This window comes from Gavia stellata, chromosome 2 (genome assembly GCF_030936135.1).
Source record: "Gavia stellata isolate bGavSte3 chromosome 2, bGavSte3.hap2, whole genome shotgun sequence".
Classification (NCBI taxonomy): domain Eukaryota; kingdom Metazoa; phylum Chordata; class Aves; order Gaviiformes; family Gaviidae; genus Gavia; species Gavia stellata.
The window spans coordinates 80,699,022-80,725,473 of NC_082595.1; the positions used below are offsets into that span (position 1 = coordinate 80,699,022).

The 26,452-nt window shown below is 36.4% G+C and overlaps 1 protein-coding gene across 1 annotated transcript in view; it reads right to left on the minus strand.

Moving 5' to 3' along the window:
* Positions 1-26,452, minus strand: part of ADGRB3 (adhesion G protein-coupled receptor B3) — a 465,172-nt gene that overhangs the window by 22,637 nt on the left and 416,083 nt on the right. The window contains exons 19-26 of the mRNA XM_059832344.1: positions 19,834-19,984; positions 19,197-19,266; positions 14,333-14,399; positions 12,063-12,148; positions 8,523-8,621; positions 8,024-8,195; positions 2,714-2,809; positions 1,265-1,304 (exon numbers count right to left, since the gene is read on the minus strand). Of these exons, the coding sequence (XP_059688327.1) occupies positions 1,265-1,304; positions 2,714-2,809; positions 8,024-8,195; positions 8,523-8,621; positions 12,063-12,148; positions 14,333-14,399; positions 19,197-19,266; positions 19,834-19,984 (781 nt within the window). The remainder of the gene's footprint in view (positions 1-1,264; positions 1,305-2,713; positions 2,810-8,023; positions 8,196-8,522; positions 8,622-12,062; positions 12,149-14,332; positions 14,400-19,196; positions 19,267-19,833; positions 19,985-26,452) is intronic.

Genomic DNA, 26,452 nt, shown 5'->3' on the forward strand with positions numbered 1-26,452 from the left:
CAGTGTGGCTGCTTCATTGTTTCTAGTCACACTTGTTAAGACACTTCAACCAGTGACCTATTCTTAAATCTTTCATTAAAGGAAACTGAGTTTAAATATTTATCTAGTAAAGCCTGTTCATAACTGTACTCAAAGTCCATCTCCTTGAGTCCATCTCCCTGACAAGGCTCTCCATACTGCAGAACTATGTTGGCAAAGGTAAGAAGTAGGAGCTACATAGACCAGTGCTGGACATTTGCCTGCATTGGATGGTGACAGACATGCATTTGTGTTACAATGTACTGTCCTGCTCCCTTCAAAATACATGTTCATATTAAAACTATATGGAAGACTCATTACCATATTGCAGGAAACTGAACTGACAGTTTTTTAAAGGTCGGTGACTGGAAACTCAAACTTTACCTTAATGAGATCAGCCTTCTTGGCTCCCCATATAGCCAGTGAGGAGAGAGAGTGTCCTTCAGGTGGGTGATGCAGAACAGCTAAGTCAGGCTTCTGCCCTGACTCACCCTGTGGAGAGGCCACCCTCTCTCTCTTCCTCTCCTTTCACTGAAAACTGAGGATGTCTAGGCAGGACTGCCTCCCTAGGAAAAACTGTCCTTTAGGAATATCTCCTGGATTTCTATAGGGTTTAAATGGTAATTTATTTTACACTGTACTTTTTATTTAAGCAAGGTTGGCAAATAAATTGCTTAAGATGTGTTATTTTTAATATTTGAAAACAGATATAGCTGACTAGTTAAAGATCACGCTACTGAAATGTCTTAAAAAAACCCAACTTGTTCCAGTAAAGTGGAATCAAATTTCATTTGCTGATACCATGTTGCTTAAGCTACTGTTGATTTCACTTAGAGTCCTAAAAAACTTACCTTCTTTAAAACTAACACTAATTGGTGCATCCTTCATATACGTAGATGTTAAGATACACCATATTAATTATTTTTTTTTAATAGCAAAATGTCTGTTTCACATTTGCTTGTGTACCAAGGCAAGGAAAGTTTTGTGTGTTAAGATTGATCTTTCCAAAACTATTTGCCTTCTAATAGACAATCACACCTTTGGCTGCTTCCCAATTGCTGAATTCTAGTAAATGCTTTTCTAAGAAAATAAAATAAACATATACATACAGTGGCATCACTTTTTTGTTTACGTTTATAAATATGTGCTGTAAACAATTTAAACCTGATATTTTTCTGGTTTTCACTTCACAAGGAACTAGTACAAGACTTCTTTTTGTTGGCTAAATAGTGTCCAGTGTTCTTACCTGACCGACAAGCAATGTCCACGTCCTTTTCAAAATCAGTCTGTAACAAGAAACAATGAAACAGAACAACAATTATTAATTGAAAACTAAACCACAATACCTTTTTGCCAACTAGCGCTTCCAAAATGTCCTACTTACAGAGTCATAGTCTCTTAAAAGTGGTTTCTTGTTGCTGAGAAGGTGAAGTGTATTGTTTTACAACAGCAGAGCTTTACAAAGTTTCCTAAAGTATAACTGGGTGGTTTTCAAAGTATGCTGCCTGACCAGAAAAAATAAAATAAAATAGGTGGAAGTAGAGTATATAATTTTAATAAAACGATACAGTGTATAGTTTTTTATGTCTATGGAAGAGTAACTTCTACATCTCATCGAAGGATCATCTTTAAGGAAGCTTTTCATAGTAATTTTATAAACAGAAGTACGGAAAATAGTCTGCAATACAAATTACTGTGAATAAGTGTAATCCAATTAGTCTACCCTGTCTGAAACTTCAGTAATTTGTTATGAAGTGGTTATTTGTTATATAACATTCTGTCCATCCTTGCTACTAATGTAATCACATAAATTTTCTACTCCCTGAAAACAACTATTATTCATTTCATTGGGCAAAAATGAATTGTAAGAGCTAAGAATGAATTTTAACAAAAAACATTCATTTTAACAAAATCCAAGCACACTTTTCCCAGTTAAACAAAACTATTTATCTTGTCAGAGAATTCAAGTAATTTTTAATTATGTTTTTATTTCCACAAAAAGTTTATTACATGAAAAATGTTTAATAAAACTGATCTTTTTCTTGCTTGTGGAGTCAAAACATTGGATTCTTTTTGAGTCATCATTTTTGAAGGGCATCTGTTTGCTGAGCCTTGCATTTTTTTAGGGCCTGATCCTGTCCTCATTATGGTTAATGACAAACTGTCATTGAAAGTGAAGGGACCAATATTGTGTCTTAATATACTACCTAACAATATTAGTAAATCCAAATTGGCATACTGAGCCATTCACTATCTATCTTCTTAATTCAAGCCACTACATAGATTCCCCCTCTAGAATCTCTAGCACTTTCTCCTTGTCTGACTTAGTTTGAGAGGAACATTTTTCAAGGCGTCATGAAGGGAACACTTTCAAATGCATCAGTGCACTTTACACCAACAGTAGAAAAAGTCACAATATATTATTAGATTACTTTCTCATTCTCTTATGTAAGAATCTTTTGTTATAAAGAACAATGGTGGAGGATACTAATTCACTGTGCTCCACTAAATGATCACACCAATAATTTAAAACTTACTAAGAGATTTAAGCAAGCAGATAATGACCTAAACAGGCTTACGCTTAAAAATGGTGTTAATATTTCAGCTGTGCACACTTGCCACGTACAATACTGTAAGTTTTTTCTTTTGGATAGGAACACTAAATTAATAGTCAAAGAAGAAAATAAAAGCTAACCATGATTTGAGCATGTCCGTTAGGAAAAGAACTTGAAGAATCTGCAGTGATTGGATCCTGGCAATTTCTCAGTCGACATCTGAATGCATCTTGAACCTGTGAAAACAATGTCTTATACTGATTCTTGTGCAATACCATACACTCTACTCGTATTAAAGATTAAATTAAACTGTATGGAATAAAATGCATGATTTTCTTTAGAATACTTAATAAATCAGAAGCAGTAAACATAAATGCTTATTTCTGCTATTTCATACATTTGCTATATTTTGTGGCTGCTGCAAAGCCTGACAGTCTATCACATCAAGACCTCAGAATTAGATTTGCCTATGGACAGAATTAATTAGTAGTCAGTGATGATCTGGTACTCAAGCCAATGCTGTCTTGGGTGATAGTACTTGGCTTTGTCTTCTCATGCAGTACAGGTCTGATAGCAGTATTAATAGATACACTATTAACCATTGCAAAATAAAAAGTATCTTCTGCTTGATAAATGTAAGATTCTTGAAAGACAGTTCTTAAGAGTTGCTATAATCAGATACATAGTGCTCTCCCAATTATACTTTAAAGAATAAGTCAATTTGAAAGATGTTACTGATTCCAATCATAATCTCTAACTCCATCTGTGGGAAATCTCATGCCTTTCTTCTAGGAGTAAAACTCTTCAGAGCAGGTAAATATCTTCAGTGTGAACACAAGGAGAAAAGTGGACTGTTTGCACAGAGTCTGGTTTCTTGAAATTAAAAAAAAAAGGAGATTCTCAGAAATTCCTGTTTACTCATATGATCCATAAAGTAAATTTGAAGACTTGTCCCTAAAACACAAGTATATTTAAGGAATTATCTTTTCATAGAAAAGGCTATTTTTACTTTGATTTTGGGCAGAATATACATCTAAAGAAATATTATTACGCAACTCTTTTGTCAGAAAGATGTGGTTCAACAGAGAGGCACACACAAAAGTAAAATGCAGTTCTTGTTTGCTGACAGTAGAATGCAAACACATTTTGCTGCTTTCTCACATGTACCACAGTAAGGACAGCATGGCAACTTTTGGAGTGGAAAGTTTTAAAACGTGAATTTTTGTTCCAGAAATGCAAGTGTCCATATTAGCAACCTGATTGCAAGTTGCGACTTGGAAAATAGGAACTTAGTTAGGTGACCTCCAATCAAAACAAACTAGTATCATTTCTTGTTTGAATATGAAAGTATTGTCATTGAAATGCCTACAAAAATCTACATTTCATTTATTATCTGTAGAAATTACTTGATGTCTTATTCAGGATAATTAAAAGGGAGAAAATCATATTCTACTCATGGACATTTTGTGAACAGCAGAAGAGTATAGTTCATTAATTATTGCTGATGAAAAGCCGTCCCTTTTCAATACATTATATTCTACTGCAAGCTGTTTTAAGAGCTTCCACAGGAAAATGAAATAGAAAAAAAGTATTTATTTTTGTAATTAGAAAGCATTATTTTAAAGTGCTCAACCCTTAAATGAGTAAGAGTGCTCTGCAGTCTTTATAAGTGACTGTTGCAGGTGGAGGAAGACTACTATAGAGCAGAAAGAAGAATGAAGCAAGGTGGGAAGGTTTGGCTTGATTTCAAAACACCAAGACTTCCCACATTGGTAATGTAAAGTGTGCTTGACCTGTATCATGACTCAGATTCTGATTTCAGGCACTACACTTGCTGTGGTTTTCCATGTGTTTGACGTTAATTTAATTTGGCATCTCCCGGTTGTTGCAAACTTAATCCAAATCTTCTCTCACTTTATCAGTGCTGAAGTCAGGTCACACTTCAGAGTTTTATCCTCCTGGATAAGCACTGGCACAGTGATTTGACAAAAAAATAAAATAAAAAATTCCTCCCTCCAAAGCATCCCCAGCTGTGCTGAATCTCATCTCAAGCCTGATGATGCTTGACCCCAAAGCATTATTACTTCAGAACATACTGTGTGATCTCACTGGGCAGTGGGCCTCCTTATTTTTGGGACTCTATGTTCATGAAGCTTCCCCAGTTCAGACAGCTCCAGAGATCTCAAGAATCTTGTGTCCTACTTTCACTACCTTCTATATTAAAGTGGTGAATCCTGATCTTAGGATCCTCTTAAATGTGCATGTTTCTGAAGTGCAAGCAGCATATGATTTAAACATGTTAACAGAATGTCCAATGTAGCTATAGCCATCATACCGACATATGTTGCAAATTCCAGGTGTCCTCACACAAGTCAGAAACAAAAAGGTTGAACTTCCTAAATACCAGCTTATTTTTCTAAACTGCTTGTTCAAACTTGTTGTTTGAGTATGTGAAGACTGCTGTCTCTACACTTTACTTTGAAACATAATCCTGTTTTTTCTCCCTGCCTTTAAACATCAAGTTACAAGATTTTCTTCGAGCCAGGCAAAGCAGGAGAGACAGATGTGATGAACGTGCGGATACCAGGGAAGTGGTTTCCTTAGCAACAGTAACCAACTCCAAGCTTTTATAACTTGCCCTCTCCCTACTCATGTACTCTTTATTTCTCTCTTGCAATACAGAAATGTGGGCTTTAGACGCCAACGATGCATTTAATCCAAATGCTCTCTAGTCAGCATAGCACAGCAAAAGAAGAAAATACATGTGGGTTCCTCCCATCACCAGCATTAACAGGAGTTACTCAGTGTGGTTCAAATTAGCTTTAGAGCATCTCGTGTTCAAGCAGGTCAGGCAAACTGTTTTGCTCTGATGGAGAAGCTACAGCACTAATCTCTCCTACCATTCTCTGTTCTGTGACACATACCTCACCATCTTCCAATGCCTAATTAGAAATTTAAACAGCAACAAGAGGAAAAAAAAAATACTAGGATCTCTGGGCTAAGAAGGCAACATAAAGCAATAATACCTAACTCTTACTTTACATTTTTCATTCCTGATTTCCAAATGGTCTCTAAGAGGTGTCATGCTTAAGAAGTATTATATTTATCTTAGAAATTAGGAAACAGAAGTATAGAAAGATTTAATGTCTTTCCAAAAGACCCCAAACTGATGGAGGGCAGAAATAATCACAACACATCACTTAGTTCTCTTCTAGTTGTCTCTTACTCAATGAACAACCCTGGCTTCCTAATGCAGCTCTTGTCACACAAGATCTTTGATACAGCATACTAGAGAAAGTAAAAATTATTTCCATCATTTATGTTTATATCAATATAAAAAACAGGGAAAACAGGGGTTTTATATATATAATTGTAAAAGTCTGTGTCTTTCTGTAATATAATGACAATAAAGGCATAGTAAAGCAGGACTGTCCTCTTCTTCGTTTGAATTTTATGGTGATATATTCCACCCCATATTTGTTTTCCTGACAGTCAGAATTATTGTTTTGCCTGTGCTGGCAGGCTATAAATATTAGATCAATCCTATAGGCTATAACTGAGAGAGCTTTGTAGCTGTCATCAAGAGTGACAAATACGTTGGCAAGGTTTCCCTGACAGGCACTGGCAGAGCAAAATGCTTTTGCAGACAACAGAAAGTAACAGACTATTCTTTCAGCTGGGAAGTACCCTGTGCAGTGCAAAGACTGCACAGTGCATCATGGCCACTGTCTTGGCTTCTACTCACCTAAGGGCCTCTGCAGCTAGAAAGCCAGACTCTCTAGAGCCAGACTGAAACATAACTTACTGGAGTTACATCTCTTTCTGTGCAGGAACTTGTTGCAGTAAACAATTATGTCTTTGCTGCTGTAAACTGGTCCATGTAAGTGCAGACCACACATATTTTTGAAATAAAAATTGTTTCAAGTGCATCAACTTTTGCTTCTTTGCTGTTCTTGAAGAACTTTCTCTTAATTTTCTTTACCCATATTAAAAAAAAATACATTAATTAGTTCCTCAAGTGTTTTGCCCAGTTTACAATTTAAATCTGGAGGACTAAAGAAGATTCCCTGTGTTGTGTCAGAGTTCAAACAGCAATATGCCTAGGCTCCTTTGTCTTCCACCATCACCACTATCACCATCTTGACTGGAGATAATCTACTGATTAGTGAATAAGTTGTCTCTGTACATTTACTTCTGCCTAAGTTGTCACGACTGAAGAAAAGACTTCCCCTTTTTGATAAGGGATGACCTTATCAAACCTACGTGCTTTTTGGGCCTCATTGGGAAATCTTCTCATGAGGTAATTTTTTAAAATACCATGTAGATAGCTTGATTAGCTGTTTTGTCAAATGTGTTTCTTCCAGTATTTCAGTGTTAGGACCAGGAGGTGTAACTGCCAAGACTGGCTTGCAGGAACAACTCCTTTAAGTAGTTAAACAAAGTAATGATTCTTTGCAGTTAGATGAGATATGTATATGAGATTTGCTGAAAGAACAGTGAATAAAATAAACCATAACTAGCTGATTGCCTACGCACAAACAATTAAGATTCTAAATTCTTGTATAAACATCTTTATAAGCAGATATTTTTGCATATTGCCTGCACCAGCAATATGCTGGTGCAACCAGCATATACCAGCATAACCAGTGAGTTAAAAGTGGTTCAAGTCAAGGTATCCTACAAATTTGAAAAAAGATTTTACTTATAGAAAAGACTAATTCCACCTCTATCACCACAGTCCTGCCTGTGAGTAGGGTGAGAAAAGAACATTTCCGTGAAATGTTCAGCAATATCAAAGCATTCCCTGGGATTGAAGCATTTGCAGCAAATAGCTGTCATTAGAGTAGGGAACCTGTCTTGAATTCAAGGCTTGGGGCATTGTGGGAAGATGCCTGTTCAATTTCATCTTAAGCAGTTAAAATCTTTTTTTTCCAAATAAACTCCTGCATTACTGCACTGAGGCAAACTTGAGCTAAAGATGTATGTACCTGAGTTTGTAGAACTGAAAGGGTAGATCTTCACCAACGTAACACCTCATCTCCTTGTGTCCTTTTTCAGGGACAGTATAAGCAGAAATAATTTTGTGTTTGAATCAGTTTTAGAGACTGTAAAAATCTACAGCTTTTGGTCTTCAGGAAAAGGGCTTTCATATAAGTATTTCCCTATATTCGCAATATTGGGAAAGTCTAACACTTAAACTGAACTTGGGATTGATTAAAAGCCAGCTTTAATTAAGTGGGTACAGTTTTATACTGAAACTGACGTTCTGCACCTGGAATTAACTGATCTTCCCCCTCTCTCTTTCACTTGTTCCTCTACACCTCACCATAAAACACTTTTTTCTTTCTATGAAATATATTTCCACAGAGCAAGCTGTACATAACATCAAAGAGCAGTTGAGAGATTAACAGGAGCACAGCCCTTTAGAAAACTGGGATGCCATTCCTCACCTCCCTTCGGAGAATACAATGGACCATGACAATAACAAAGCCTTGTAATGAATCAAATACTGCAAAAAGTATCTGAAATAATATTGATCTTTTGTCTGTCATGGCCAGAACTGCAGACATCCAAGTCAGGGCCAGAAGTGGCAACACTACACAGGAACTCCAAAGGGATGCCCTATTGAAAGAAAGAGAAAAACAGCTCTGTAATATTGCAAAAATGATGAAAAGCTCACTATTAAAATAAAACATATTTAAGGATGGCACTTTATCAGTTAACTTGAAAATCACAGACAAGAATGTAACAGTGTCGATACGTTATGATCTAAAAAATATCCTGTATTCAGTTAATAAACACAGTTGCAATTTTTTTTTTGTTAAAAAGTATTTAAACGTGCTCAGCACTCTATACAGTGTTAGCAAACACAGTTGTCATCATCAAACTATTGTCTCACATGCACTGTATAAGATTTGTAACAAGAAGATGTAAATGATCAGGACTAACATGGCATTACTGGCGGTGGTGGCTGACAAAGCTGTTGTTGAAACTACTCCACACTTGGCACATTTGAGCGTCAAACCGCTATGAGGCTCACTCATCTGACTGCAAACAAACAGAACACCCACAAAAAGAACAAAATATTGAATTGTCACCAAAAAACGTTGCTACTGAAATTTAGCTTTTAAATATGACGTCATGCAGAAAAAGTAAGTAGACTTATTCAGGATGAATGCTCTATGTTGTTGCAAAACTGTACTTCGTATTTTACGTTATTGTTAGCTTTAAATGTTAATGCTATGGGGCTTGATTTCATGCAGACTCTATTTCTTCCATTTAAGCTAAAAAAGGCCCCAAATGTCCAATGATTGAAACTGCTCAGTACACTGAAGTAAACATAAGCACGTGCTAGGATAGACACACAAAGTGAAATCCCTCTATTCAGACCTGTTAAAAGACTGTTGCATCCAAACTTGCTTGAGAAAGAGTACAGGACACTTAAAGGAGAAGTATGAAGTATGTACAGTTACAGAGCATTAACAGGGAAAGAAACCTGCAAAATGTATTCAAGCATCAAATCAGTATGGGCATACTGTATAGTCAGATTTGTACTAGTGATCTCAATGGTCCACTAACATCTGGAGTGATTTTATTCACGCCATATGAAGGTCTGAATACAGGGCTTGAAATGTATGGAATCTGATGAAATAACTATCAGTTGGTACTAAAAAAAGGGTGACCTGTTTTGCATTTTAATAAAACACAGTACACAAGCATTAAGCTGAAAGCATTTGTATGGACAATTGTACCTCTGCACCTGTCAGAAGAGTTAAAGGGCAAAAGCTGGAATTTAAATTTTCTTTTACATACAGCATGCATTCACCTTGCTGAGTTGACTAAATAAAGGCTTTTGCTATTCCTTCTCTTTCTGCTATCAGAAGCAGGAATAACCATAGCTGACTGAGATGCAACAGGAAGGGTGCTTTACCTATTCCCAGCTGGAAAGTGGTCAACGTGGTGACGATAGGTAACACTTCAGGTTTTTTTCCAGTTATTTCAACCAACAGAACTCCTTTTTATTGCCAAACCCAGCATTCACAAGAATTTTAACATACTGCCCCAAAAACCATTGAACTCCAGTGGTTTCCATTTTGATAAACCAAATTATTACATTCCATCAAAAAAGTGCAGTATATTTTCCATAATAAAGCAGTTTTTCCATAAAAAAAACAGTGAGAACCATGCCCTTGTATAAGGTGACTGTGGGGTGTGAAAAGAACTCAGTGAATCCACATCAGTTTACACAAATTAAGGATTTACATTAATGGATGAACTAGAAAAATGCCTTGGGTAAGCTTAACCTAAGCTTGGGAAAATACTTTCTGTCTTTGCTCAGCAATACTTCAACATTATCAGACTGGATTATTCTCTTTCCCTCTATAGATTTGTTCTGGATCTTGCAAATAATAGAACTTGATAGACCAAATATAATCTTTCTGGCTGGACATATATGTGTGCCACCCCTTATGCCAGGAAAATGATTGATATCCATCAAGACATTTGTTGATTCTCCATATGCTTATTAAGGTGGAAAAAACCATATGGAGTTCATATATTTTGCCCCATTCACTGTTTTAAATCCTACATAAATGATCTCTACAGCTGAACTTTTGACAGGTGTAAGTCCAATGTTTGCCAGAAAGAATGAAGTTGCCTTCTTCAGCATGGCTGGCAAGACATACTTGAGAAACGAGTGACAAACCCCTTTCTACTGGTGGTCAAATGCTGCACCAATTTCTACGCCCCAAAGTATGACTCAAGACTCTTCATCTGCCAAGTAGTATCAAGGAATGCTGTTGCCAGGCCACCATCTCATACTATCACAAAAGTTAAGATTGTTTCTCGATTAGGGCATCTACATGTTTTCCCAGAATAGCTGGATTGTTTCTGACAGAATAATTTCTAGTTCTTTATCCATTTACTTCAAAATAAAATACCTCTTTACTAAGTTGCACACTGTTAGAAAGCAAGTTATTTGTTTCATCAGGAAAGTATACTATAAGCAAATAGATTTCTATAGCTGACAAATGAGTAGCTAAAAAAAAAAATTATGCAGTTAAATCTAAGCTTGGATATCCGTAGAAAATGTACAAAGCCAAACCCATGGCTGCCCCAACTCCTTAAATCACTGGAATTAGAGAAGATGTGAATTTAAATTGGTGGTTACTAAGTTATTACTACTCTTGAAATAATTTGTGTAGCTTTATAATAGTCTAGATTTCATCAGTGCTATTACACAGTTAAGAATGTTGATGGAGCAATGTAGACAAAAGTAAGGTTAAGAAATTAATACTTTCTAATGAAAAAAGAGGAAAAGAGAAGAAATGAAATGAAAGCTTTTGGTACATATTTGTCAGAATAATGGTGAAAGAGCTGAAAACCAGAAAGATTTAATTGCAATAATATTTAATGCAAATAACACAAGCTGAAGTATTTATCATAAATTTGCTCATCTAACCAATGAATTGAACTTATTAGGAATGCTACTGTTAGTGAAATGGTAAAATAATTCAAAGTGAAGGTATAATAAATTTACCCATAGCAGTAATAAACAGTAAAATAAAGATATCATTGCTTATCATTGCTAGAAATACAGATACTGGTGGTGTTAACTACAAGCTGGCCCAAAAGACAATACTAGAACATGTAGCTGTAAAAAATGATTATGCAAAGTTTAAATATACTTTCATAAGCATTAAGAAGGTGATGATGCACTTGTGAAATGTTTTTCTCCAATATGGAATGAATCTAGGTTTGCTGCTGCAGCACTTCAAATCATTGTCATCCACTGAAAAACTGTTTCTGATACCACCACTGTCATAATCCTTTCTTCTCATGATAACAAATGGAATTTGAACGTAAATGCAAGTAAATAATCAATAACACAGAATTTCCATTTACTTTTTTTTCTTGCTTTGCTTTTAAAACGTGTTTTTTTACTTTGAAATTCTGTTACGCTAAATTAGAACATACATCTATGTAGATATGGATGTAAGAACAAAGGCAAATTCTTCACATAGTCAGAATGGCAGAATAGCATTGACTTCAGTAAGGGATGTATTGCTGTAAAATGTATTTTATAACAGTTTACACAAATGAGTAGCATTTCCCAGCATTGTAACTAAAGTTGACAGCTAGAGAAAAATGATCTGTTTCTTCAGTACACACAGTTCATAAAACTTTTCCTAACTGCAACAACTTTACATGTGTGACATTCTTGTGAAACCTCTGCTCAGATTTGTTTAATACTCATTATTACTAACTTAATACTGTTGTACTTGTGTTTTATTATGTTTAGTTTGTTTAGTTGCATTCGCTCAGGATAATGCAACAGCAGCTTTTGAGATGAATGGAATCTGTTAGACACACTGTTACACTGGTATAAAAGTTCAAAGCACAATCAAAAGCATTTTTGGTGAATATCTGTGATTGAAAATTGGTGATAACAATTTTAATATGCTTTAAAATATCCCAACTGTTGCTTACCCCGCTCTGTGTTTGAGCTTTTTATCTAGGATTCCATCTCTGGAAACAAGTTTATTAAATACCAAAATGCCAATCACCATGTTGACCTGTCAAACAGAAAACAAACAGTTGATCTTTCACTGCTGGAAAGAAAATACCTTATCCTGTTACTTCAGAAAAAGGCTCTTACAAGCCTGCAAAATGCTTCCTGTTACATTTCTGAATATTCCATCAGAAATTGTGTAACACTGTCCCTGAGAACACCAAAAGTGTGCATTCTCAAATGGGTAACACATATGCACGCCACAACAGGCTTATTTTTGAATCTTGAATTATGCCTGGCATCAAGTTATACGCGTACATGTCTGCTGGCCAGAAGCTTGAGTAATACAGCTTTAATACTTCCTCAGTTTTAATTGCAATGTTGTATCCTATTCCAGGAAAGCCACTGCATTCAAGTTGTGTGCTCAGGGAATAGCTACACAGAGCACACGAACCGTAACCATGTTCCTTTTTAAGCATTTACGGCCCATGTGGGTGTTCCCACTTCTGCAGAACCAGGCTGTGGTTTTCCATATCCTCCTGCATATTAGTCATTGTCTATGTCATTCACCAAAATTACAGTCTTGAGCCTTGTTTGACTGCAGTTTCCTTTTTTTTGTGGGCCAGATGGATGCCTGGGGTAAGTCTGTTTAGCTCCATTAAGGTAGATGGTGTTATGATCACATACATGGGTTGAAGACCTAACCTAAAAAAATACTGAAGCATTTCAGCAGTCAGACTTTGGCACTCAATGGACATACTAATGGCATTTAATGGACAACTTAATGACTGTTATTATCCATTTGTATTATTGAACTGAACTCTATGAACCTGTCTCTGCGTGGCCTGCAAAGAGGTAATACCAAGTTTTGAATCTATTAAATAAATGTTCCTTATTTTTTTTATTAGAAAACGGTAATCCTTTTTTCCTTTCAAACAGATTTTTCAAGACCTGTGCCAAAATACCTAATTGTCACCAGTCTGTCCTGCCAACTCTTTTCCAGCTTTTCTTATTATCACTTTATTTTCCACATTTACATTTTTCAGCTGATGTTATATAATTCTTTTGCTTCGTACACTTAGGCTTAAGTGGCTGCATGGAACAGCTCCTTCCACAGCTACTAGCTAATGGTAGGGCAAACTGTGACTATGAACTTAAAAACATCTCTGAACAAAGCTTGCCAATTAGAGAGAGAACACACAGTTCCATGTGAAAATTATGACTGGCTTTTTGTAAACATCCTTGGCTCCTCTATCATGACAAGGACTGTGAATTGTACAAAAGGATCCTGGCTTGACTCCAGGCAATGATGAGACAAACTCTATGGGAGTAGTAAACATCCACTTCAGGAAAATCTATGTAGCTAAATGGCTATATCTTTGATGACTACTAAGACCGATTCCCTTTTGCAAGGGAAAATCAGAAATAACCGCTGTTGATAGAGCTATCCTAGTATAAAATTTGTGGAGTGGAAAGAAGAACTAGATTCAAAATATGTAAGGGGAAAATGCTAAACAAATTATTGTAAAAAATCCATACAGACTGCAGAGCAGATGACTGATAGCCGATGGCACATGTAGGGTGCGATTCATCTTACCCTAAATTAGACACCTGAAATACTTCTGATGGTTTGAGCCCTAAAAGTGCATATTTTTCTCTACTGACAATGAAATATGGCTGGAATAACTAGCTTAGATGCAGAAATCTCCATTGCAGATGTCTACAGTTAGGCAAAGTGAATCCTACACCTAAATGTATTTCCAGAGATGTGGAAGATTAATACACAAACCAGTAACATTTCTCAGCTATGATGATTTTTTTTCTTTGCCTTCAAAAGCAGTAGCCATGGAGAACTTGCTGGCTGGTTCCACTCCTCCTGTTGCTTTTGCTGGCACAGCAATACACTGCCAAGCAGCACTCTATCAAGACTGTCACTGAACTTCACAAGGCAGTGACAATTACGTAGATGCTACTGATAATAACTCAGTGATGCCTGTATCAAGTTTTCTGTGCCACTAATCAGTGCATTATTCATTCACAGCTTACTGTGTAGACATGGAGAGACAACTGGTACAAAGAAGTGATACAATTAAGTGAATCATGCATTCAAAATACTGGAGGTATGTTAAACAATATTGAGCTCTATTTAAAGCAAAATGTAATGCCACTGTATAGCAAATCTTTTATAATTTAAATAGCACATTCCATCATTTCATACAAAAATACTGGAAATTATATTAATGTTTACCAAGACAACAGCAGCTGCAGGTCCAACGAAAGCATAAAGTAGCCCTCCTTCAAGAGACAGCCAACAGCTGGAAAGAACATTAGAGAAGAACTAACACAAATTAAAAATAAGTATAATGCATTGCCAAGAAAGCATTAATAATTACTACAGCATGAGATTCTTCTGGTGTATGTTCAATCCTACATATAGAGATTCATATGCACACACAAAAATGAATTATTTTGTTGACATGATGACATAGAGAGTTGAAAGTTATTTCCATTACCAATTGTTAATGTTTCAAAAGTTGAATTCAAATGTGATTTATACATACATCGAAATGCCTAAAATGTATTAAGAGCACAACAGAAAGTAAGTTTGCAAATATTCATTAAATCTCTAACCATGTATGATGAGTTAACTGAACATGACTTGCCAGGTAGTTATCTAGAAACATTTCCAGCTTACAATGTCTGACAGTTCTACACTTAAAGCAATGAAAGGTCAAGTACCTGTAATGTAAAACTTCAGAAAAAACAGGTTTCTACATATCTTCTCTTATGTCATTTAGCAATGCTATTAGAACTAGGTCTTACAGACAATATTCCCATTAAAGAAAAATCATATATGATCTAACTGTTCTGTATCCTCCAGAATATTTTGCAAACAATTTAAATGTATATTTTAAAGACTCTGAAAACTGTATTTTCTGGTGAGCTACTAATCTTGCGGAGTTTGTCATACTGCATCAGGGCTTTCACTGAAAACCATCAGATTTCCAAACACAGAGAGCTTACAGAATCAGATTCTAAATATTTGATACACCATGATGTAAAGCTTTCCATATCTGCAAAAGATCAGGAGCTTCACACACTGAAGTAAATGCAGCTGTGCTATTTTCCCAGTGATTACACATTCAAAGAACTGCATGTTTTTTTGAATGCATGATCACACACCTACATATAAGAAAACTCAAGTATACGCATTCAAATAATTTGCTTGAATCTCACATCCAGAAACATTCACATCAGAATCATACACATCATCTTTATATTCCAGTACTGTTTTTGTACTTTTGAAAACCAAGTAAATTAAATGCAAGCACATCATAATATTAATGGTCTGTTACGGCTGGAATTCTAGCTGCAAAGAATAAAAGTGTTTCCCGTTGCAAGGAAGCCATGTGAAATCTGCCACATGAACCCAACTGCATCAGTGTGCTAAATTCTGGAATGATAAATTGATGCAAATAGTTATATCTGCTTCACTGTTAAAAAGGTAATATATGTCAGGCTATTCTAGATCCTACCTCAAAAAACGACAACAACAATGTTCAATTTATTTTTGTAATGTCCACGAAAAATGCTTTCAAAATTTTCTGCAATTTTTCTTGCTATTTTTCCAAAAGCTAGGTTATTTATTGTGAGAGACTGAGAACATGGGGGGAATGTATTCACAGTGCATTTCCCTACCGGTATGAACTTTTAAACTTAGTGAAGATGATCACTCTGCATAGCTAAAAGACATGTAATTAAAATTTTCATGTTTTTTGGGAGAGAGAAACATCAGTTCATAAAAATTGTTGATGTATTGTATTTCAAACATAATTTCAGTTACCTGTGCTGAAAAAAAGGGACAACAAGTTTGTTTTTAAATAAAAAGAAAAGAGTTTCTACCACAAAAATTTTTAAGACCAAGGGAGAATTGTTCCCTTCCTTTCCCATGCCCTCAAGTAAAAATGCTGTTCAAGAGAGTGACTTCCATTTAGAGGCAGAGCTGGAAAAATATGTAGAGGTTGTCTTCTTTTCTTTACACAATATGGATTTTCAACACTCTGGATTTTCAACAATGTGTGACGTGATTATTGTAATGTATTCAGTATCTGCCAGTTGATGACTCTGAAATGCCCTTTTTCCCAATCTTTTTCTGTTGAAGACTTTCTGAAGACAGATTCTCAGGTGCCTTCTTATACAGTAAGCAAATTGTTTTCATTTTTTTACTATTTTTTCTTTCTTTTCTTTTTCTTTGCTCTGATAGCTTTTTTCTATGCTTTATAGTCGCTTTTATTTTGTTCTCGTGTTCTGTATTCTTTCTCCCTGATCCCCACATAGCAGAAAGCCATATAAATTGATTAGTATTAAGAGCATCCACTGGTGACTTTATGGGACTATGTTACATGGTCACAAAATTCTCCTGAGTGAAGAAGTATCTGTAGACTTGCTCCTGTGTCCTGTACATTTTGTGAGTTGTTTGATGCTCTCCAGGAGAATGGTTCCTTTTCTTAGGAGAGCATGACTATGACAGCATTTTTATTTTTGCTGATACAATGAATTCCTGGAAGGTACCTGCACTGCTCTGCTCATTAATATATAGCACTGTATGTAAACATGAGTAGTTCACGCAGGTTTATTAACTATAACTTGTAGTAATAGTGCTTTCATTGTTCTGACCATCTGAAGAGAGTTAGCAATAGTATTTATTAGACTCACAGAAATAGTTGGAAAAAACAACCAAGCTTTCAGACACACAAATCTTTTTCAGATATCCTGAAATATCTAAAAACTTGTCACTGTTTTTTAATTATTTTTAGGAAATCCCTTCAGCATCTATATCTAAATCAGTACAAGCGTCTGTGTGAAATATTTTTCATATGTAGTTTTAAATGTAGAGTAATGTAATTGTCTAATAATTAATAAAGACTAAAAGAAAAAGATAGAAATCAGAGACTGTTGATCACTGAATTGGTTAGAGTATGAACAACTCAAGCCACCCCCATCAGTCGTATACCATATGAAACTGAGATCTGTTTCAAAGATCCTTGGGCCTTCTCTCTTTCCATCAGTCTCTTCATGTATGGGACTATGGGGCTGGAATCAATTCCTTCATTTTCACTCTTAATTTTCTCCATTTGAAACTGTCGTTTTCAAAAGCACATCTTACAGACCAGGAATAGTTTGCAACAGGACGCATTTCTGATGGCAGCATGTGTGTAACTGGTCGCAGCCAAATAGGCCAAATATAGTGTAAGCAGTTAAAAAACTTACACAAGTGCTTTAGTTATGGTAGAAGGAGCAGGACAGAAGCTGTGCTTTTACACCACGCAACAGTTGTATGGGACACAATTCTTTGTTGGCTTCTAGAGTGGTATGGTGGCGCATCAGCTGGTGATGGAGGAAGAATCTCCATTCCTTGCATTCCTTGTTTTCCTTAAGTAATTCTGATGTGAAATGCCAAGAAAATGTCCCTTGCACACCTCCTTTTGTGCTTTTGTCCCACAGTACCATGTCAGCTGAATTTGGATCCTGGGAGAGGAGCTGTTACATGTATAGAGACCTGCCCTTTATTTCCAGGTTATCCTTAATGAATGATTTGTTGCTTTGTTTGAATATTTCAGTATACCCTCTTTTAAAAATGCATTCAGCCCAGGAAGGAAGCAGGAAGCAACACTAACTAAAGCAAGTAGTCACACATGAATAATTTCAGTAGAGTAAATGCAATGGGATTGATCCTGCAAGGGACAGAGCTACATCCCCAGTGGGGTCTGGACATTGTAATTTTGTGATTTGTAATTCTCACAGCCTAAATAGTTCTCCAGTCCTGGTTTAAGGACTAAATAATAAAAAAGCCAGCAAGATGACCACATATTAGTGACAAAAAATGACAGAGGAGCAGGTCCTCAATATAACTCCCAAAAGATGGCTAAGACCGTTGTTTCACTAATGACTGCCAGCTACAAGTGCAAGTTAAGCACTTCAGTTAGATAAGCCATTCCTCATTAAAAAATGCAAGATGCACGTTGTCACTAAAGAGCTCAGTGGTTACAGCTGGTATTCAGGAGGAGATTTGTTTTTCAATCCTTACGACCCAGAGCTGGAACAAGGGCTTGAAGCCTCCCCCTCCATGTGCCAGGATGGTGGAACACACAAGGCCGGGAGGGGGAATCCTGATTTCACTCAGTGGTGATGCTAAGGAGAATAATTAAATATTCATTTGAAGTGAGGACTTGACCTAACTCATCCACATCTCTGATGAATGACCTCATTACCAGGCTACAGAGTCATATTTCCTCTCTTTCTGTCCTGATGCATACTTAATTTCTTAGGCAACGTGAGGAGAGCTCCAAACAGGACAACTGAAGGAAATGCACTCTTGCATACGTAATGTCTCGGTGGTTGGAGCGCTTTGCTGGCAGTAAGGAGGCTCAGCCCCAGCTCCTTCTTCAGCAGGAGACAACCGAAGGGCAGCCTCGCTGAGGGGTGAATTTTCCAGGGTACTAAATACGCACTAGAACCAGCCAGGTGGCTAAACAGGAACTGCATTAATAAAATGTAAATGAAGGACACAGATCTCCTCCTCACTGTCTCTCAAGTACAGCCCAGTCCAGGAAATGAGCTGGATCAGGCACTCTGATGGATGGGAGAGCTATATTGAGTTTTCTGTGGGGCTTTGGCTCCAAGCAGCTCAGGGGCATTAAAGCCAAGGTACATGCTCGGTGGGCAGGAACATGGGTGCCAAAGAGACTCTTGCCAGTACAGTTTTAGACATGTTTAGAGGTTGGCAAAGGCTAGCCATAACATTTAGCATTCTCTTTGGTAAATGTATATATAAATGTTAGGTGTCTAAGTGGACCTAATCTTCAGTGTTTCTAAAAGGCTTGCGACTTCAAAACCTCACAAGAAATCCAGGGTCCCTGGTGCTTTGCTGAGCTCAGTCCAAGACTGGCATATGGTTTTCTCTTTGTTCTTGTGTGGACCACTCAGTGACTCTTAGGGCAGTTCCAAGTGAATGGATACCTGTAGAGCCTTTAGACTACGCTATGTAATTCCCGATGGGTATGACAGTCTTGTTAACAAAAACCATAATTTATCATTTCAGATTGACTTACTAGTGGGCTGTTCCATATCCTTTTGTCTTGGTAAACCCTATTGATATTGCAACCACTAATGCTGGTAAACCTGAAAAAAACCAAAACAGTAATAACCATTAGATGCTAAGCAAAATTTTGCTGTTCTGCCTGGACAAAATATGACAGGGCAAGCTAATGCAAAATGGCCAATTTTACATGGAATGAATCATTTAATGAAGCAGTGTGCTATTGCAGGATTTGTTTTTCTGAAGCACTGGCAGGGAGGAGGACACTGTTTTCTGCCCACGGTGTACCACTTTGATGCAGCTAAATTACTGGTGCATTTGACAGGTCTTAAAGTGAACTAGGAAAGGGCTTAATGAATATTCACTGAATGTGTTTTCTTGTTTTATTTTGATTTCTTGATACTACACTACTTTGCTGAAAATCTTCTAAAATTTCATTAAAACATATTAATAAAAGAATGCTAAAATATACACCAGTATAGCTTCAACTTGAGCTAAAGTGGAAAGATTCCTAACCTATTTTTCTTTCAAGTAACGTGCTGTCTACTATCTTTCAGGTTTACTGAAGAAAATGATGATATTCTTGACATTGTCACTGCATTAAACATTTCATTCCAATGATTCTGAGGAAATTCATTTTATGGACTTACCCCATCCAAGGCACAGGAAACGTTTCCTTATGAGCCGTGTCCTAATTTTTCCAGTAACAGCCATATATGACTGCCACGCTTCTGTCAAAACCCAACAGAATGAAGCTAAGAAGAAGAAGTGTAAAAATGCGGTGGTTGTGGTGCAGATGCCCTGCAGGGAGCAAAGAAAAGTTCATGCTGAATACTTAGGGACACTCATTTCTCCTTTCAATTCAAAGAGTTGTCATATTCTATCATCTTGACCTTTATCCTTAGCATCAACTCCCCCTTTATGATGTGGTGGCCACAAAGAGAGGGAGAAAGAGAGAGAGATGTTGATGCGGATTAGGCAGAAGAAGTTTGGACTTCTCCCAAACACTGAGTGTGCCCAGCAGGGACAAAGAACACAAAATAAATCATGCCACCAGATTTTTCTCTACACATTTAATTTGACCAGGGATCATCATAAAGCCATCGTGGTAAGCAAGTTACAAAGTTACTGATTATAAACTCTCACGGAGCTGAATAAAGAAAATGTGGGAATGCAAATGTTACTAATTGCCAGTTATATTTTCTTTCCCTCCATGCAGAAAGATCCTGACTGTAAATCTGAATTTTAGGTGATAGATTGTTTGATTTATTTGATTTTTTTATTTAAATCTTATAGAATGTTAACCTTTTGGAATATACTGCCTGAGATCTTTTTAATCAGGTTTAAGTATCATAACCTTAACAATTACCCTGGATATTGTTTTTATGGGTGCCAGTGATTTGTCATCTGAAAAGTATTTTGAGCACAGGCAATCGGCTTTCTTTTGTCACTGTAGTCCTTAATTAAACTTGACATTGCAGCTTATATAAATGAGGTTCTTGGCATAAATGATGATCTACCCTCCACCGTGTTGCTTAAAATGCCAGTTGCAGGCTATAAAATACAGTATGCATTGTACCCCAGAACCAAAACCACATCAGTAATGTTGAGAATATCCTTATCACAATTTATCCTTATCACAATTTGAAGTGTCAAAATTATATCAAGGGTAAAAAAAAATAATTCACACCCCCATTATTAACAATGCAAGATAATAGCTGAAAAATATAGATATTATTATTATTATTCCTTTATGCAGCATAGACATATAATAGCTATCTTACACGCACATAGTAAAAGGCTAGTCGATTTTTTTTACTAAAAACCCAGTTCAGCCAACTATTTAGGGAGAAACTATGCAAGTTCCTAATTATATGTAGGTGCTTGCATATATCATTGAATCAAGGCTGGTAGCTACAAAAATTTGGGAAGGATAAGATACATTTGACACCACACATGTTTTTTAGTTCATTTTATATTCCTAACTACTTTCAGGTCTTTTTGGTTTGAATTTTCTATTGTGTAAATTTTCCCAGATTCTTATCTGAAATCAGTTGTGTTGGTTCACTCCAATAGTTATGTCAACTACATAGCTGATAGCTGATATCAACCTCTGAAATTTCAAAAAGTTATGCACCTGAACAGTCAAAACTTACTGATTTCCTGCTATGAATTTACAGATATGACCAACACCTTGTTTTCTAATCCTGGGTCAAATTGTCTATTTAAATAGGGGGAAAGGGGTTTATATAACTGTATGCAAGAAAGCTATTGCTTATTTTTAAAAAGTGAGGAATGTAAACTGGAAAAAACCATCACATCCTGAAAATGCACTAGTCATTCCATCCTAGATTTTGACATTAATTCTTATGTTTAGATGTCCCTAAAGTATGTGGATTCATAAAATCTACCCTGTTAAAGTCTGACTGATAGCAGTATTTCCTGTACATGAAAAATAAATACTTATTTAAAATGAAAGCTATGCAGTGAAACACACAACAAATATAATAGAAAATACGGAAATGTCCTTTCTTCGACTAGCCAGCTCATATGTTACGAAACCCCACTATGCAACTTTAATTTGCTTTCCTATCAATGTTTTTGTAAAAGCCAGCATGTTCTGTTGGAACAAGAATTTGACAGTAAAATGACTTTTGAGGAATAGTACAGAAGCTTTTAGGGAGTAACAGCATAGGTAAAACACAGTATTACCCTGAAAAAAATGTGAATATACTATTTCCCTTATAAATAATGTGAACACAAAGAAATCCTGATCTTTTTGGTGAAAACATTGCTAACTCTTATGGCTGACTGAGTATAGAGTGTAGGATTTACTTCATAATTTTTATCTCCTGTATTGAAAGAAAGATAGATGATGATAATCTGAGACAAATGTGGACATGGCTGTTGTGGAAGAACTGTGATGAAAATGTTAATGATCATGTTGATCACAAAATGAGAAGATAGAAGCAAGTTTTATTAGAAGCAATCTGCGCTCTAGCTGGAATATATGACTGCTGATTATAACTAACGATTCTGAATGGCAGACAGGGGTCTTTAATGAACACCAATGGTAAGTCTGTATCACTGATAAAACAGTGTATTTGCATCACATACCATCAGAGAGGTGCAAATCAGCCTCAAAACATCACCTAACTACTGCTGTGGGATCGTGATGACAGAATAATGTGCAAGCAGTGCTTGAAGTGAATTCAGCCTCCCTCCTTCCTCAGCCAGAGAGGCAGTCCTGGCAAATGAAACTCCCCTCTCCTAGGTATAGCCATGGGCTCAGCATGGTTGACCAATACCCCCCTGGAAATCTGGTTTTTATGTACTTCTGCATTCTTCCCCTTTGACAAACAGATAAACAAACAATGCTGTTCTGTCTGGAAAAGTGATTTATCTGGGAAGCCTATTTCCAAATAGGAACAAAAATTCATTCTCACCAAAGGCTGTTATTAAATGCGGCATTGAGTATCTCTAGCCCGGGAGCCATAATGTTAACAAGTATTTTATTAGCATTTTTTTCTTTCTCACCAGGTCATGGACTACTCCCAGTTTCTCCTCCCTCTCCTCTTCTCCCTTGCCAAGGGACCACCACCTCCCCTCACCTTGCTGCACATGCAGCAGCATCACTAAAACCTTGTGGCCCATCACTCACAGAAAGCCGCAGTGTGTCAACCTGTCCGCACCAAGAGATAGTGGCACACATCTTCCCCGTTGCTTTAGGAAGAGATGTTTCTTATTTGTTTCTAATTCTAGATTATTAACTCACTGAATTAATTACCTGTGCTAGGCACCTGTCAACTTGCAAGAAAATGAATTTTAACAGCCTAATTTATTCACTATTTCTTCAAGCTTCTGAAATTAAGTCAACTCTGTTACTCTAACCTGCTCTTCCTCCCATTGCTGTTGTTCTCAGCTCCCCATATTTAACTTTAATTACAAGTGGGGGAAGGGAGATTTTCTGTCCTCAGAATGCACAATTTCATGAGCTTTAATTGAGTTTCAAGTGTTTCGCTACCTTGAATATCTAAGATCATTCACCCCTTTTTAATAAACAATATACAATTGAAAGCAAGAGCTCACATCAGGTACCAAATTATTTCTTTCTTTCATTCTTGTTAGACACCCAGTCTGATTGACAGTACTGAAGCACAGCTGAGAAATGTAAAAAACAGTGCAAATTCAAAGCTACTTATTCTAGCTATTAATAATTTTAACGTAATAATGATGAATAATATAGAGAACATTTATCCATTTTTATGACCTACCAAAAGTAGGTCATAAATGCAACCTCAAAATAATAATTTATCATTATTTTTGGAGTGTCTGGTTGTTGCGGTTTTTTTAATAGAAAAGTGTTATTTTTTAATAGCAGTGTGAACAGATCTTCCACACAAAGACAAAGAGGGTTAAGTAAGGACACCTGATTTGTCTTCTTGCCCTGAAACAGGTTCTTTTTCTTTCAACAAAATAGTTGCCTGTCCTTGGGTTCTGATAAATAGTATAAGAATCAAAGCTACTGGAAAAGCAACATGAAAAATGAAATCTGTATTGGTGATAGCAAAATGAATAGGGCTAAAATCCACTCAGCTGGATTAGGTCATGAAGTAGAAAGGAAAACTAGTAGAAAATAATTTAAATAATAAAATTTCTTGGAGATTAAAAAAAAATCTTGCCCTTGATTTAGCTCTGAGGAGATAAACCTAAGGAGATAAATTAAATGGGTGCTAATTTTATTCTTATGATGTTCTGACCATGCACTGAATACACAAACAAAGAGCACTTAAAGGCCATAATAAAGAATAAATGAAACAAAGAACAAACAAAGCAAAGAGAATGCAAAGGACATAGCAAAGAGCAGAAATACAATTCTATGTCAAAACTGGTATATTTTATTGACTTTTTGTGACTCTCAAGTCCTCAACTATAAAACAGTTTATCTTTTCCTTCTTTAAATTAAAAATATGAATTCATAAAGGAACATACTGCTTATTGTTCTTTATTTGCTTTTTTATTATTATTTATTTTTAAACTGATTTGCAGAATACAGTACCTTTGTCTCAGGAATGGCAGACACTGTCAGAATACAGGGATACAGTATACTGGTCAAATAATACTGAATTCTAGATGAAATACTAATTTCTAGAGTAAACTGCTGTGAAATAGTAGATGGACTTTCAGAGGCTGCAGGACAAAGAAGTAAGGGCTTGTATCCCAGGAGTGTTTTTCTGGAAGAGGGACAGATTTTCAATGACAAAAATATATGGCAAGGAAGGCTGTCTCTTCAGTTGCAAACATATTTGAAACTGTGAGGATCTTAAACACCTGAGAAATCATAGCTGTAGACTTTCAGGTTTCTCTTCCAGGATCATTAATATTACTGGCACCATAAAGCTTTGAAGGTACCGTTTCATTTAAAAAATCCCTTGTTCTTTTCTTTTGCCAGGCTCAAGTACTGCTAACGCCACTTGTTCAAGCAAAGAATTCAGGAAACCTGATACCCATATTGAAAATAGCACTGTAGTGGAAGGAATAGTTCTAAAATAATGTTACTCATATTTTAAACCAACAGCCATGAAACTATTTACTTTAATTAACTTACAGACAAACTTTTAGATCTTCTAAAAATCTTCTCTGGTGTCCTTAAAAGTTGAAGGCTCAAGTGGTTTAACTTCATTACATTGTGTTCTGATATCTGATGTGATAACCCAAAATAATTAGCACTTGACTTCATCAGCATTTATGTGGAGATATATGCACAGTTAATTATTATAATGCAGGATTCTATATGCGGTACAAGACAATGTGAATGGTAACTTTTACTTGGATTTTTAGAGCAAGCTAATTTTTTAGTGCAACAGCAGTGGGTTTTGAGTAGCTATGTGATCTCCCCCACAAAGATAATGAGCGATAACTAAGGACACTCAATTTTTTGTTCTTCTACTCAATCATTTTTGTTTGCCCACAAGAAGTAAGATGCCTCTCTAGGTTCTGATAAATAGATTATAAGCTGGCTGTAAATGACCCAGCTGTTTCTGCAGTTCCTTTGGTTTAGTTTACAGCTACAGTCTTACAAAAGACATCTCTATCAGCAACAGCATCGAATGCCACAAGAAGATATTTTCAGTATCAAGTTTTGATTTTTTTTTTGGTATCGTGCAAATTATCACAACGGTTGCTAAGTTTTGGGGCCACTACTTGTGCCTAGTTTCAGGGTGCGGTATAATTTGTTCAGCTATTTTGATTTAAGGTTTGTTTGTCATATCTTGTCTTCTCTTCTGGAGTCTGTGTTCTTGTCTGACAGTATAGCCACAGTCATCCTAGTGCAATGCTGTAAGTGTGACTGAAAGAAAACTTATACTTTAAACCATAAGATTTCTCTGCATTTGCACTTTCCAGACACACTTTAAATATCTGTCTTCTTATTTTCACCTAAAGTTTCTCTTTACCGAAAGATTCAATTCCTGCTCCTCTTTTTCCAATGTTTACCTCAAAGGTATTTTTGAAAATTACCTCTCTGTGAATAAAGCATTCACAATCTTTATTGACACTTACTTACGAAGATCAGGCAGAATGTGTCCCATTTTTTCCCAGGTGCAGAGTCAAGCAAATAGAGGTGCTTTTCGTATCTGATCCACTGAAAGTATACAGAGCCTTCTTTTTAGCTTCTGCCCTTTGCAGTTACTTTTCTTCAAAGTTCTCCTTTGATAGTTGTCACCTCTATCACTCATATCAATAACCTCTGCATTTAAATTTGATACCGTATAGTTGTACTTCGGCATCCCTCAGTTATGTCTATAGAGAACTGCTGTTTTTTATCCAACTAATTCCTCTGCTAGCCACTATTCTTCTTCAGACGTTATAATGCACATAGTAAAAAATCATTTTATCAACTAGATGTGAAGGGATAGGCTGCTGTTTTTTGGGATGGAAAAGAATTAATGGAAGTAGCTTGCTGCATATGCAAACCTTCCTTGTTCTGTCGTAAGGCAGAATCTGTCTATGCTAGTAACAGTAAAGGCATCCTTTACGCACTGGCATGTGATCCATGCTGCTAAATTGTTAGTGAATTCCTTGGCACAGTTGTAACCTGGGCCAGAAAATTCTCTCTCAGCCCAGGCCCACGCACAGATTGAAGGAGAGCCTGGGCCAGGAACCCTGCCTAACGATCAGCTTGCACACAACTGTCCTCCTGCCCTGGAAGGCTTGGTTGTAATGGATGCAAGCCGTGTTGTGCTAATTTGCCTCGGGGCTATAGAAATA